The sequence below is a fragment of the Tubulanus polymorphus genome, chromosome 7 (genome assembly GCF_964204645.1).
Source record: "Tubulanus polymorphus chromosome 7, tnTubPoly1.2, whole genome shotgun sequence".
NCBI lineage: Eukaryota > Metazoa > Nemertea > Palaeonemertea > Tubulaniformes > Tubulanidae > Tubulanus > Tubulanus polymorphus.
The window spans coordinates 560739-574769 of NC_134031.1; the positions used below are offsets into that span (position 1 = coordinate 560739).

At 38.8% G+C, this 14031-nt stretch overlaps 3 protein-coding genes across 4 annotated transcripts in view; 1 reads left to right on the forward strand and 2 right to left on the reverse strand.

The window, feature by feature from the left end:
* Positions 1–831: 831 nt before the first annotated feature.
* On the reverse strand, positions 832–2196 carry LOC141908779 (release factor glutamine methyltransferase-like). Its single transcript, XM_074798974.1, has 2 exons — positions 1426–2196; positions 832–888 (listed from the first exon to the last, which is right to left on the reverse strand). The coding sequence occupies exons 1-2, from the start codon at positions 2125–2127 to the stop codon at positions 880–882; spliced, it is 711 nt and encodes a 236-aa protein (XP_074655075.1). The 5' UTR covers positions 2128–2196; the 3' UTR covers positions 832–879.
* Positions 2197–6221: 4025 nt separating this feature from the next.
* LOC141908906 (U-actitoxin-Bgr3b-like) lies at positions 6222–7129 on the forward strand. Its single transcript, XM_074799183.1, has 3 exons — positions 6222–6290; positions 6770–6834; positions 6922–7129. Exons 2-3 carry the CDS (start codon positions 6771–6773, stop codon positions 7044–7046), a joined length of 189 nt encoding a protein of 62 aa, XP_074655284.1. The 5' UTR covers positions 6222–6290; position 6770; the 3' UTR covers positions 7047–7129.
* A 526-nt stretch (positions 7130–7655) lies between these two features.
* Positions 7656–14031, reverse strand: part of LOC141908219 (glutamate receptor ionotropic, kainate 3-like) — a 65843-nt gene continuing 59467 nt past the window's right edge. Inside the window, exons 1-8 of one of the 2 annotated variants that reach the window (XM_074798145.1) lie at positions 12874–13161; positions 12510–12707; positions 11781–11848; positions 11262–11477; positions 10299–10511; positions 9596–9746; positions 8367–9127; positions 7656–7888 (exon numbers count right to left, since the gene is read on the reverse strand). In XM_074798145.1, the coding sequence (XP_074654246.1) occupies positions 7796–7888; positions 8367–9127; positions 9596–9746; positions 10299–10511; positions 11262–11477; positions 11781–11848; positions 12510–12567 (1560 nt within the window). In that variant the 5' untranslated portion in view covers positions 12568–12707; positions 12874–13161 and the 3' untranslated portion in view covers positions 7656–7795. Of the gene's footprint in view, positions 7889–8366; positions 9128–9595; positions 9747–10298; positions 10512–11261; positions 11478–11780; positions 11849–12509; positions 12708–12873; positions 13162–14031 lie in introns of those variants that run through there. The other variant, XM_074798146.1, reaches the window with a different exon arrangement.

A 14031-nucleotide genomic window follows, 5' to 3' on the forward strand; every position in this document is an offset into this window, starting at 1 on the left:
TAACGGATATTCCGGAGATAAGTGTGAAGTTGGTGAGTTTCACAATTCATAATCAACGCCGAAACAGTTTGTCTCGTGAGATTCTTGAGTCCTTTTATCTTTTTTATAAATCTAGTTGATATCTATATACAATATGAACTATCGTGGATTTCTAATCGAGAACTAAACAAGACGAAGTCAAAGACAAAGTTATTTTCTTCTCGTGTATTTTCAGCTGATCCAGCTCTATGCCCGACTGTAATGGGATCTACTGACGGCCCCGATGGTAGATTGCACCGACGGGCCTGCGTCATCCTAGTAAACAAGACTTTCCCTTGTAACACGGAAATAACACAATTGAAATATCACAGTTCCGGAAAGACGAAGCCCGCATCCTTGAACTTTGGAGTGTTCAGAAAAATTCAGACGGGCAAATACAAGTTAATGGCGAGCAGACGATTGAATATCGGCGATACCCCGGGTTTAGTAACGATGGATTTGGGTTCCTCGGAGCGGATTGGAGTCAGGAAAGGTGACGTGTATGGGTTCTTTAATACTGGAACGGGCAAGAGTTCGCTTATATCGTTTCAGAAAGACGTGGACGGCGGGCAACAATTCGTGTTTAGTCGTAATACACACGATATAGCTATCGGTTCAGTGGTCGATGTCGCAATGAAACCGACAACAACAAGGAAATACAGATTCAGCGTCACTGTCGCTTGAATACAAACTATATTACAAAACGTTAGTTTACGACAAAATCATTATTTCAATAATCGATCGCGATTCTATTTCGCAGTTTTCACACAGTTTCAACTCTTTAATCTTTGACGACTAGATATTTCAATCGATTCCTCCATATTTGCAAATCATGTCCGAGAATTCCTCCATAATATGACGTCATTTCAACTAAAAATAGATTCGATAGACCTTCATTACGGCTCGCAATTTGTTGGAGTAAACCGTTCGGCGCATTGATTTGGTGACGTCATTATACAATTATCGTATACTTAATAACATTTGGGGAGATTTTTGAAATCATTATTCATTAATTCATTTATTCATTTATTAATCGTTGATTATTGCATTATAGATACATATGCCACACTCACGTGGAGAATAGATAAATGATATGCAAATAAGCAAAATGATTAAAAGTTCAACGTGAAGGACACGTTGGTTCATGTTTGAACTCCGATCGTTGAATAATAAATTTAGCTTTTAAATTAGCACATAGTGGTTTTTCATCACATCAGCATTTGATAACATTTGATTCAGCTAAATGAAATAAACTAAATTTCAGTAATTATATGTTTTCAGGTTTCACAGACTATATAATGGTACATTGAGTATTCACTAGATGTAACCAAATAATGAAATAAAGTCTTATCTTTAACACGAGGAACAATTTGTTGAACTCAATCAATTTTTCTCAGTTTTAATTACTTGAATCAATTCAAATGAAGCCGGAAATCCTATGTCAGAACTGTTTTCACTCCAGATCGTTTCCAAACGTCGGTTCTCTTTCTTGGCCTTGTCTTCCAGTATCTCGGGACATCCTATCGTACGACTGAATCCAAGAATAGCTTTACCTCCGGGTCGTAGATGCCTGTGTGCACCGGTCATAAACCGCTCTACCGCTTCATACCCAGCGTCGACCATACTCAAATCTAGCACCGTTAACTTACTGACATCTTCAGCATCAGTAGGTAGATAGACGAACGGAAAATTCCAGAAAATCAAATCGAATTTTTCATCTTCGGAAATACTGTCGAATACATCGGAATATCGTACCTCTCCCGGGACGCTGTGACGCTTGAAGTTGTAGCTGGTGTTGTCCAGAGCTCGACGATTTATATCAGTAGCTAGAACATAACTGAGATTTGTCTTATTGCGTAGATAGTGAATCACGCTGACACAACCGGTTCCGCAGCCTATCTCCAAGAACCTAGCGCCATTTTGATTTGCTTCCGGTAGATTTTTAACAAATCCCTCCATCCCTGCATCTATAAAGAAGACACCTTCGAAATTCACGAGTTTATGGTCACAAAATGTAAACTCAACTTGTCCTCCGGACTCTGCGACAGCCTGCTGTCGTTTTGCTAAACCTTCTTTGCAATGTTCATATATTTCTAGTCTGGCTTCCATATCGAACGAGTGGCTCTCAAACTGTCTACAGAGTTTGTATACTAATATGATATAAATACTTGTCCAACAATAAATCATTTTATGCAGATGACACAGATTTGTAATAATACGATATATTCACTCGATCTACATGTATGTACATCCATGTATTTACTCTATCTGCTAGTAAAGACTCGTTAGAAATAATTTATAGGAAAAAAAATTGGTGCTATATTCTCTCCAAAAGAAATATATATATATGTATATATATATGTATAGTCTACGTTCTATTTGGAATCGCACAAATAATCTATCAGTAAAACTCGTGTAGCTTTTTTTCTGAAAGAGTCGTTTGTCGAGCAGTAAATGAAGAAATTTACTGAAGAGTCTAAAGCACTGAGGAAAATACCAACTTTTCTCATCACCATGTCATAGCCAGGCGCGAAGGGGATAGTTGTCAAGCGGTCTATCGATGCTGGAATCTCGAATATAGCGTACACAAAGACGATCATAACAACCATTTTTAATATCTTTATTTCAGTTGCTGCTGTGTGTTTCTGTTTATCGCTAGGAGTGACTCGGTGCGCGAGTTTTCTAAATATCAGTATTCCAAACATAGTTAAATTTAAAACAGTTAAAACACTAAAAGGCATCAGTATTGTCATATATATGAAGGTCTTGTATACGAAGTCAAGTGCATATCCATTATTATATCTAAACGGAGTTCGAGTTGTTTTGGCTCCCAAAACTCCCATTGTAAATACGCCATGGAAACAAGGGTCAGTGCTCCTTCCTGGCAGGGTTTGTGGGAAAAAGTACGGCCAGTTTAACATCGCAGCAAACAATGCGTTGAAAACAGATAGCAAAATTATTTGTTTCTCACCCCAGAATCGTTTGAAATACAACGGACTCGCGACAACTAGAAGTCTTTCAAAACTTATAATTACTACAGATCAATTTCTAGCAGTTTGAAATGTGAAGAATAACGGCAGTGCCCAAATGATAAATTCGTGCCCAAAATACCAATCATCGTAACGGCCCAACAGGTATTTGAATGCATATATTTCATACAGCACAATTATTCGTAACGGATAAAGCGCAAACACTGCTAGTAGAAACAGTAAATCAAACCAGGCAAGAATTATTATAGTCTTATAAGTGGAGCGACCGATCTTACTAAATATGACAATCGAAACTGAGTTCAGACTAATTCCTAGAAGTGTTGCTGGCAAATATCCGAATAGATAGATTCGATAGCTGAACAGATACCTCCAGCTGTACGAGTGATACACGCATGAAAAGGCGGTGGTCGTGCTAGTCGGGAGTGCTGTGGAATTCATAGTCCGTAGTTCTTGCACAAACCGTTCACGCGATTTCAGTTGGTGGTGAAGTAATGGATATATTCGCAGGACGTTAAGGCAGACGTAAGGGAAGGTAGCACATCACACAGAACTGCCTGAAGCTACAACGACATCAACTCCACGCTCTGTGGGATGTTTTAACATTTCGCCTGAAGACAAAACAATTCCCGCGATATCGATATTTTTCAGCAAGTTTTACATCCTTACAGTTTCAATACAGAAAGCGCATACATTGAGAATCTATCAAAACTTTATTCAAGCAGTGAAATTAACTGATTTGACAAATTACTGACTCGATCAATTCGTCTCATTCTGATCCCAGAACCAAATCGTATCTGAGTATCCCCCTCTCTGAACAGCGTTTTCACTCCAGACTTCCAAACGCCGGTTCTCTTGTCGTCCAGTATCTCGGGACATCCTACTGTACGACTAAATCCAAGAATAGCTTTACCTCCGGGTCGTAGATGCCTGTGCGCACCGGCCATAAACCGCTCTACCGCTTCATACCCAGCGTCGACCATACTCAAATCTAGCACCGTTAACTTACTGACATCTTCAGCATCAGTAGGTAGATAGACGAACGGAAAATTCCAGAAAATCAAATCGAATTTTTCATCTTCGGAAATACTGTCGAATACATCGGAATATCGTACCTCTCCCGGGACGCTGTGACGCTTGAAGTTGTAGCTGGTGTTGTCCAGAGCTCGACGATTTATATCAGTAGCTAGAACATAACTGAGATTTGTCTTATTGCGTAGATAGTGAATCACGCTGACACAACCGGTTCCGCAGCCTATTTCCAAGAACCTAGCACCATTTTGATTTGCTTCCGGTAGATTTTTAACAAATCCCTCCAAACCTGCATCTATAAAAAAGACACCTTGGAAATTCACGAATTTTTGGTCATAAAATACAAACTCAACTTGTCGTCCCAACTCTTGACTTTTTAAGAGGAGTAACCGAGCATAGTAAATATGACAATAGAGTTCAGACCGATTCCTATAAGTAAAGCTGGACAATATCCATATATATATATATATATATATATATATATATATATATATATATATATATATATATATATATATATATATATATATATATATATATATATATATATATATATATATATATATATATATATATATATATATATATATATATATATATATCAGCTATCAATGAATTAAACATAACCCTTCAGCAAATTCACAAAAAACCGTTGTTAAATTTGTGGAATAAACTACAGATGTAAAATGTCAGATTTTAAGCTAATTCAACATAGTTTTATTGTCTTTATGATGTTTCTCTTCACTTCATACGAATTCACTCTTCATTTCGAATAAAACCGAAACTGAATTTTTCAACTCGTGAATTCACTTCGGTTCTATGTGTGTGTAACCCCATACACAGGGCTTATAACAGCTGTGGGAATTTTACAGACATCGCCAGTTCCAAATGATTTACGGGCCAAAAATAATCGCGCCAAAACATTTGAATAAGTCGGATAGTAAAAGCGATACATTTCACTCGTGAATTATTGCAGTATTATGCATGAAATCTGTCGCGTTTGAAATTCTTACACAGAACCTGTCACCGTCTGTTTTTCTGTCGGTCTGCCCTGTTTCTATACTTGGCCTATATTAGGGATTTAACTGGACTCAACAGTCCATTGTGCGGGTTGAATTTAACTTTCAACTGTTGGAATTGGGATTTGATGTGGATCTGAACCCGGTTTCACATTGGTGAGAGTTTAACTTAACTCTGAACCAGTTCAACAGTTGTGTGGGTATATAATCTGATTCTGGACCTAGTTCCATAGATGTGTGGATTTAGTTTGATTCTGGAATCCGGATCCCAAACCCTATTTCTACGTTTTAAATTTCTTTTATTGCTTTCTCTCCTAAAATGCTTCCATGGTGGACAAATTTTCCGACTTGAAATTAAAAAACTGCCGTCGAAAGTTCCTGGTAACGGTTCGGATGAGGAATCTTTCATCAAACTGTTGGGGAGAGGTTGTTCCTAGCCCGGGTGACTGAGTGAATACAGAATGGTAAACAACCAATCACCATACCTGGCTGATCACCAATCACCACACCTGACTGGTCAATAATGGTAACCACACTGGCCAGACAAACCTACAAACTCAGCCAATCACTAGTGGTCTATGGTCTAGTGGTTAGAATGCTCGGCTTGCATGCTAGAGGTCGCAGGTTCGGGTCCTGCTAGGGTTAGGGTTACTGCTCGGTCAGCGTTACCTAGTGTTACGACTGAGAAAATTTTGGGCTTGTTTTTGGGCCGATGAAGTATTTTTGGTAGCAACATCCTCTATTTGCCTGGCCGAAAATTCGTATGCTGATGCGCCTGGTAGGATTAGTGAGTTGAGTCAACACAACTGACCGATAATAATGACTTTTCTAATCGTTTTGCATTTAACGTTGGAGGTCCCAGGTTTGAACCTTTGGGTTAAGTTTATGGATGAGCTAGTCTTAGGTTTGAGCTGTAGAAGGCGTTTTATTTCTATGGTCTAGTTTTGGCACACGCACCGGCACAAATCTTGTGATATACCTTGACAATGCTGCGTATTCAAGCGGGGAGAAATTTCAAAAGTTAAAACATATGAAAAATTTGTTGTAGAATTTTGACATAAATAGAAATAATCCGAACGTAAAATACAGCTTAAAAAGTCACTAATTCCGTGTGAAAAAGTGTAAAAGCGGATTGTTTTACAATCCGCTTACGATGTCATCAAACTATAAAATGGTTCGCGTTTTGGGAGTTGTTAATTGTTGTGAATCTTCCGACAAAGCACTCAAAACTCAGGTAAGTTACACATTTTACAGTTTCAGTAACAAGTGAGGTAAGTGATGATGAATCTACGCCCAGGTTCCGGAAGATGCCGCCATTGTTTGAGCAGTTTCTTACTGTAATACGTGATGAAAACTTTCCGAGTCTCAGTTCTTGGTTTAGTTTGACATTTGAGTAGAAGTTAATTCCATGTTTTAACCATAAAATCTAAATCGAGAACTGTAGAACCGGGTCCTGCGTGCGTCTCACTTCTCAGGCTTAAAACTTCGGAAATATCCTCGCTGTCATATTAGAATCTATTACTGTGTATGAATTGTTATATCGTATAAAGTTTCAAGTTTGATTTCGATTTGTTTTAAAATGAAAGAAAAAATAGAGCGAAAAATATCTATATTGGCGTTAAATGAGTCCGTGACTATTGTCTGGAGCAGCGACACATCCTTACCTTATCAGAGATTTGATATTTAACTTATAAATTCATCATTTACTTTCAGAATGTACAAGACTTTGTTCATCGCCTTGGCCTTGTTTATGGTCATCGGAGCCATCGCTGCCGAAGGTATTTTATTCGTTTCATTGCGTGCGAGATTTTCTAGTTTCATATTGTATATAATTCATAATTTTACCGATTTCTATTAATTTGCAGAGGTTGAAATCGAAGAGAGAGGACTTCCATGTTTCTGTAACGGTAAACACGGTACCTACTGGCTGATCGGTGGACCCAGCAGCGGATGTTGCTCAAGATTGATGGGAAGATGTTGTCCTAACTAAACATGTTACACAGTTCGATGTTTTATTATGATGTTCATCATCAATAAGCGCGAATAAAGTTATCATCACAAAAAACACAAAAATGTTTTTCATTAGATTCTTTTTTATTCGATATTTTGGGATACAGGACTCGAGGGCGACCTGTTTGAGTAGGACTCGAGGGTGACCTGTTTGACTAGGACTCGAGGGCGACCTGTTTGATTAGGACTCGAGGGCGACCTGTTTGAGTAGGACTCGAGGGTGACCTGTTTGAGTAGGTAGGACTCGAGGGTGACCTGTTTGAGTAGGTAGGACTCGAGGGTTACCTGTTTGAGTAGGTAGGACTCGAGGGTGACCTGTTTGAGCAGGACTCGAGGGTGACCTGTTTGATTAGGGATGGGCGGAGGTTGTCGATTTGTCACCCTCATTAGTTCCCATATACGGGCCTAGTCGTTCCCATGGTGGAAACGACCGCACAAGCGCATCCGGTGTTAATCGCAATAGAATCCGTTAGATGGCGAGTGTGTGGTCAATGTGTGAATGCAATAGAATGGTCATCATCGCGGTATCGAGGTTAACCAAATCAATAACTCCTAAAAATTCGGAAATTTTGAAAGTAATTCGATCTTTTTTCCTGCTAAAATATTTCTTTATTTAAAAAATTCACAGTTATTGAACATTTTTGAAAATGCCATCACGTCCTGTGATCTATACAGTCGACCCGGTGTACAGGGCAATGAAAGAGAGATCGTCTGCTGATCATACTCTCATCACGTGACTGTAGTGATCTCGTCTACTATTTCTGTAGTTGTGTCGTCGTACGGTGAATGGCGGTTTCTAAGTGATCTAACTCCACTCCGCGCCTGAAACAAAATACACTATCACTTTATTCATAATCGATTTCTCCCCTCAGTTGCCCAGTTGCGAATTCAAAATGAAGGTAATCATTTAACTAGTCTTTAGTTATCAGATGGTCTTAGACTGGACTGGACTGCTACTAGGTCCTGAACCCAGTTCCACTCAGTTCTCGGTTAGAGTTTGACACTTGCGCGTTAGAATCAGTTCATCTCCGATGTTCCAACGCTTTCAATAAAACATTTTACAGTTGCTAGCTACCATTTGAATAAGAGCCAGGTTTTATTGAAGAATTTTGTAACTGGATTTTGGGTCCAGTTACAAGTTCGTGATTGAAATGCAAAAGTGGTTTTAAAATCTTGATACTGGTAGTAAGTTGTTAAATTTGTTATAGAACCGATATGATTGGACAGGACTTAAACTTGTGCCATGACTTGCAACTTGCCCCCAGAATCTATCATTACTCAAAATCGTTCACATATTTACCTGTCCTCTGAACTTAAAGTACATTTTCTCACAAACCAGCGCTAAAACACAGAACATCACACCTAATATAGCTAGGATGATTGGTCCACCGAACACGTCTAACCCCACCTGGTGGCCGTAATAAGGATCAGCAGCAGGACGACCCAGCGGTGTATACGTCTCCCGGCTTATTTTCGTGCCCTGACAAATATGGCCGAAGAAACTCGTGCCAACAGCTGAATAGGTAAAATTAGCCTGGAAGTAATTATGATACAATAAATCTAAATGTCCATTTTCAGCCAGTAGCAACAACACCTTGTTCAATTTTTCCCGCAAGGGGGAGCCATGAGGCACGGCGAACGCGTAATAACGAGTGTCTAATATTTCGCCGACGGACAAATAATCACAATTAAACGAACGCATGTAATCGATCAAAGTGGAGTCGGTTATAAACGCGTAGCCTCCTTCACTCATTCTCCTAAAGCCTTCTTCAGGAGAATCGACCAGCGTCCAGTTCTGAGCGACCAGTTTATAGAACGGGATGTCGCTATTCTCGAAGAACGTACGTATCGCCCCCGAGCGGACGACTCCGTATTTAATATTCGATTGATGAACGACGTCTTCGAGGCTGCGGAATCGAGCAGTTCGCGGAACAGACGGCGCGATAAACGGTACGGTTTTAACCATAGCGCCGACATAAGTGCAAACGAAGATCAGCGAATAAAACCACCAGAATATCATTAAAACGCGACCGGCTGCTGAACGAGGCCGCACTCCAAACGCTGCAAAATAAGATAATAAACACCTAGATAGATAAACACGTCAGCGACCAACGGATGAAATCGCAATATTCTCGATGAATAGATAATACGATTAGAATCATTTACGACTGTGCTAACTGGGACCTGGGCCCACCTTTATATCTCATAAAAGTCGGGGACAAGGTATAACGCAGTAACTGCTCAATTGTTGGTTGCTGAAGTTACTGCGGACACGGTTAAATTTGTCCCTAAATTAGTTCGTTTCAAAGCAATGTTTGAATAAATACGTGAAATTATAACCAATATGTTTTGTCAGTAACTGGAAGTAATTCAGAGGTTCATTTTTTTAAATTTCAGGCTAAAATCCATCTGACTAAGGTGTAAAGTATCAGAAGCCCTAGTAGAAGTCCTATGCTATCTCACCAGGGGGCGTGCAGTGCGGGGAGTTGTGTAGAAAATGAGCTGCTCTACGATTAGAATTTACTTTACCTTGTAAAAACAGCGACGAAAAAGAAAACCACAAACTCTGCGATAAACTGAACATGTGAGTAGCATCTTTCGGTACGTCCTCGCCACGCTGAGCTCTGTGTGCTAACTCGTACGGGTTGTAATAGTTATTGATCGATAACAGTAAACCAACCTGTATAATTAGCAAAAATATAGTATTGCAATAGACAGTCAAAGTTCATCATTTGTAAATGCTCAATAATGCACCTGCTCAATGAACGCCCAATCTAACTCAAATTCAATAAAATACCATTCTCTTTAAACCTGGCAAATTAGTTATAACGCCATCAATGCACTGTAGCTTATACCACTATAGTGGCGAGTTGTAAAATCGTAGTTTAGAATAAAGACCATACTAAGATCATCTTTGTTCTACGGCCAATTTAACAACTTAAGACTCAAATTCAAACTCAAAACACCATTCTTTATAAAGCTGGTCGGTAAGTTATAACGTCGAGGGTTTGTCATAGATGATACCATTATAGGTGGTGAGTTGTACAGTCATGGTTTAGATTTAAGACTTGTCTTGGACCATCTTAGTTCTATATGGCCAATTTAATACCTTAAGACTTGACCAGTGGTGTACTGGAGTCACAACTGTGCAACTCAACCGTGAGTTATTTGAGTTAAATCGATTCGAGAACAGATTATCATCTAAGTTGAATACGTTGAAATTGATGCTTACGAGTACAGCGCAAATAATCGTCGCAGTCCAAACAGCGAAACTGAGCGGTTTCAGAAAAAAACCCAAATTCTGATAGACGCTTCTCTCCAGCGGGAAAACGTCCTTCTTGTGCATGATCATGGCGATCCCGTGGGTCATAAACGGCATCGAGAAGTCGACGACTTTCTCCCGATCATAACTGACCGTCAGAGGAGCAGCAGCCAAATCAGCTTTCTGTGAGAAAATATGTGGAGATATTATATATATACAGATAGATTTATCATAGAGAGATATTGTCAATGTGTCAGAGGACAGGCGATAGAGACAGACGATACGACAGACCTGTGCCTGTGGTTGATATAAAAATCAAGAATATTTTGCTATTGAACATATGCGTCTATACTTCCTGTAGCCAGGCACGTGTAGCAAAATACCAGGTACCAGTTGCAAAGTCGAGGGTTAAAGCATTGGTCGTATATACTAGATTACACGCGTCGGATTCATGACCAGTCTATGGCCATCTTATAGGTTCTATAGTTCACTAAGAACAATTTGAAATTTAAGATTTAAGATCACTTTTGGACGTAAGTATAGATTTATGCAACTGCGTTGAGGAATAAAACATACTGAGATTGAAATAGTTTATAGCAGTCTAAAACTCAAACAAATCCAGCAAGTTAGAACCATCCTTAGCTTCTTTTGGTTCTTTTTTTATGGATTTTGTTCTTTCTTTTCTATGGCTGCTTTCTTGCAAGCTAACTGTTGCTTCAAAGCAGTCCTTCATTTAATAACATTTCTAATGTATTCGCTTATTCATTAATTCTGTAAAAACTGTATTTGAAAATAAATCATATATCATTGTGGGTTTCTGATAACTATATTGTGGTGTTTGAATATTTCCCTAGTCCATTTTCAAAACGTGTTGGTTGGGTGCGAATACAACACGAAGGGAGTCTGTAGTTGGGAGTGTAAGTTTATACCTACCCCTGATATCAACTCTCCAACCATGCCTGACCACGAAGTTGCCGTATCATTAACAGCCGTTCCCCATTTAGAGTCATCGACCTCTTTAATCGTATAATTGAATTCGATTATATTGGCTAATATGTGTAACAGATCTACAATGTAGCCGTGATAGTTCGTGGAATCGGAGTTCTTCGTCGCATATGGGTCATCCTCGACCATTAGAAACGGGGCCAACTACAAAATAATATATATGTATATAAACACGCAAATATTCGTAAATATAGTGTTATAACGATAGATAATGGACTTATGTAATTCTCATTAAACATTTAATGAACATAACTTATATTTCTTTATCATTTTCATTATATTTTTCAATAAATACAACGAGCCGAACTTTATAGGTAAATTGATTTATTAGAAGTAGCTTCATCAGGTGAATGATCTGATGAAGCTATTATTCATTATAAGTGAAACCATATGGTTTATTTTCAAGAACCCTGCGTCTAAGGTACAAGATCAAGGTATATAACTTACCCTTATAGTTGTAACTCTGATCGGTCTATCAATTGTAGAAGCTTCGTCGCTTTGACATACAGAAATGCCTGAATACGGAATATGAGAACTCATCAGGGCCCAGTTCCACAGGTCTGAGTTAAGATTTGACTCTTGAGTTAACTCATTGAAAATGAACTAACTTTAACTCAGAGTTAACTCTAACTCACGACTGTGGAACTAGGTCAAGTAAAACAACTACTCAAATGACTAAACCATCGACTCGAAGCAAAAAACTTGGTTTTAGAGTCCATAATTAAACTTAACGATATGATCATACTTTGCATCGGTCCTCTCTCCTGCCCTGGCGCATACGCACATTTCGTAAGAGACCTCGAGGCCAGGTCAGCTAGCCTCAGATATCATATTCAGGGACAACATCGAGACTTAATTCCAAAAGTGGTCTTCAATTGTAAGACCTAAGTCGTTAGAACGTTAAGACGGTCTTACTGTTAACCACTGATAAAACACTATATCCGTGTTGTGAAGACGATATATAGGATAATAGTATTCCTGAATATATTAGAATTTAGTCGAAACGTTGGATAAACTACGCTAGCTCAAGGAAACTTTCTCGAACTTAAGATAATTATCTTTTCGTTCACTATAGTGGGAATCTACATTACACATTATGGTATTATACCGGTCTTGAATCTAAGCCATTACCGCGAAACTGACCTCCATGATATTAAAAAAACAAAAGTGACTTACAGAATGTTAGAACAGCCAAAAAAGCGATGTATTGATAATTATCACGTATCCCCATCATTTCTCTATCCGGGAGTCATGTGCGCTGCGTTCTTTTTTGTGTAGAGAGTTTTGTCTTTCATTGACAAGGTATTGAAGTTACCCGGGATATCGATACATAGAAACTGTTTAATCGTAGCCACAAAACATCGGTGGAAATAACTGCAAAAAGATAAACTACTGACTTGAAAGATAAGACTCGCTCGACGCGAAACTTTGAACTTAATGCAGAATCGAGCTTAAAATCGATAAAAATTTGCATATGCAAATGACGCAACAAACTGAAAATGGCGGCGGATTTCAGTGAAATTGTGATCGGTGTACTTACGTGTTTTCTAGATGGCAGGATTTTTAGTGACTGCGTTGATGATTCGTACTAATACTCAGTGTACTATACACACACACGGTGTACAATGAAGTACCAACAGTTTTTACGACAGCTGCTTGTTGTATGTCGTCATATCAATCAATAATATATCAGGTCCTGGCGACAACAACAATTAACACTGTTTTGAAAACAAGCCTCAAATGTTACCAATATTTACACACGTATTATTATGTATACATAGGACAAAGTGTAGGCTGAAATATTTGGCCTATGTTACTGCGTGTGACACGATCGCGACAAAACATAGGCGGATTCTACGTATGTCAGCAGTTAAAACTGGTTTTCCTGGAAATTTCACGTCATCAGGAAGCTCATTTTTTCATGATGTGTTATTGATATAAACAACACCACTTTTATTTCTATGCATTCGACGCATTTATTACCAAAATGAGGAAGCATTACACCCTAACATCAGACATGAGTCATAGAACAACTAATGTTTCAATTAGATTTTAATGTTTTGAGTTGACTTCAATTATTATCGGGTTATGATTTCGAGAATTTTGGAAAACCGGAAGAATTGTCGATTTAGAGCAATACGAAGTTATCATTCCACTGAACTAATTAATGCAGGCCTGGTCGAATCGGGGGTCGGGTGTCTCGACACCAGCGAGGCGGACTAATTTCAATTAGCGAGAAGGCACCTGTCCGTGACTCGTCGGCAATCTCCGGATCGCCTCGGGCAACGAGCAGACGACAGGTTTTCAATTGTTGGACCAGAAATCGACGATTTGTGTCGAAATGGCTTTAAAACCATAATTACCGATAATTGCGTAGCTTTATTTTAGAATCGACTTGTTCCACAATTAAACATCGAATGAAACCGATCGCATGCACGCGCACAAAAGCCGGAAAAGCGAATATCCTGAATTCATTAAACTCTGAATTGAAAACGATCTCTTTGTGTTCGACCTCGCGAGTTGTGAGTTTAACACGGTAATGTTTAACGATACGTGATATAGAATCAGTTATAAACACACTCACACCGCGGATTTAGCCTTGATTTTCACTTGATTAAACCTAAATCTGGATGACCTCGGCACATGTAACATTGTTAGCTCATTTGACGTGTATTCAACACAATTTGTCATAATCTTT

Coding starts and splice junctions, on each gene's coding strand:
- LOC141908779 (XM_074798974.1), bottom strand. CDS start 2,127: ATGGAAGCCAGACTAGAAATATATGAACATTGCAAAGAAGGTTTAGCA.
- LOC141908906 (XM_074799183.1), top strand. CDS start 6,771: ATGTACAAGACTTTGTTCATCGCCTTGGCCTTGTTTATGGTCATCGGA. Junction 6,835..6,921: donor CGGAGCCATCGCTGCCGAAG/GTATTTTATTCG, acceptor ATTAATTTGCAG/AGGTTGAAATCGAAGAGAGA.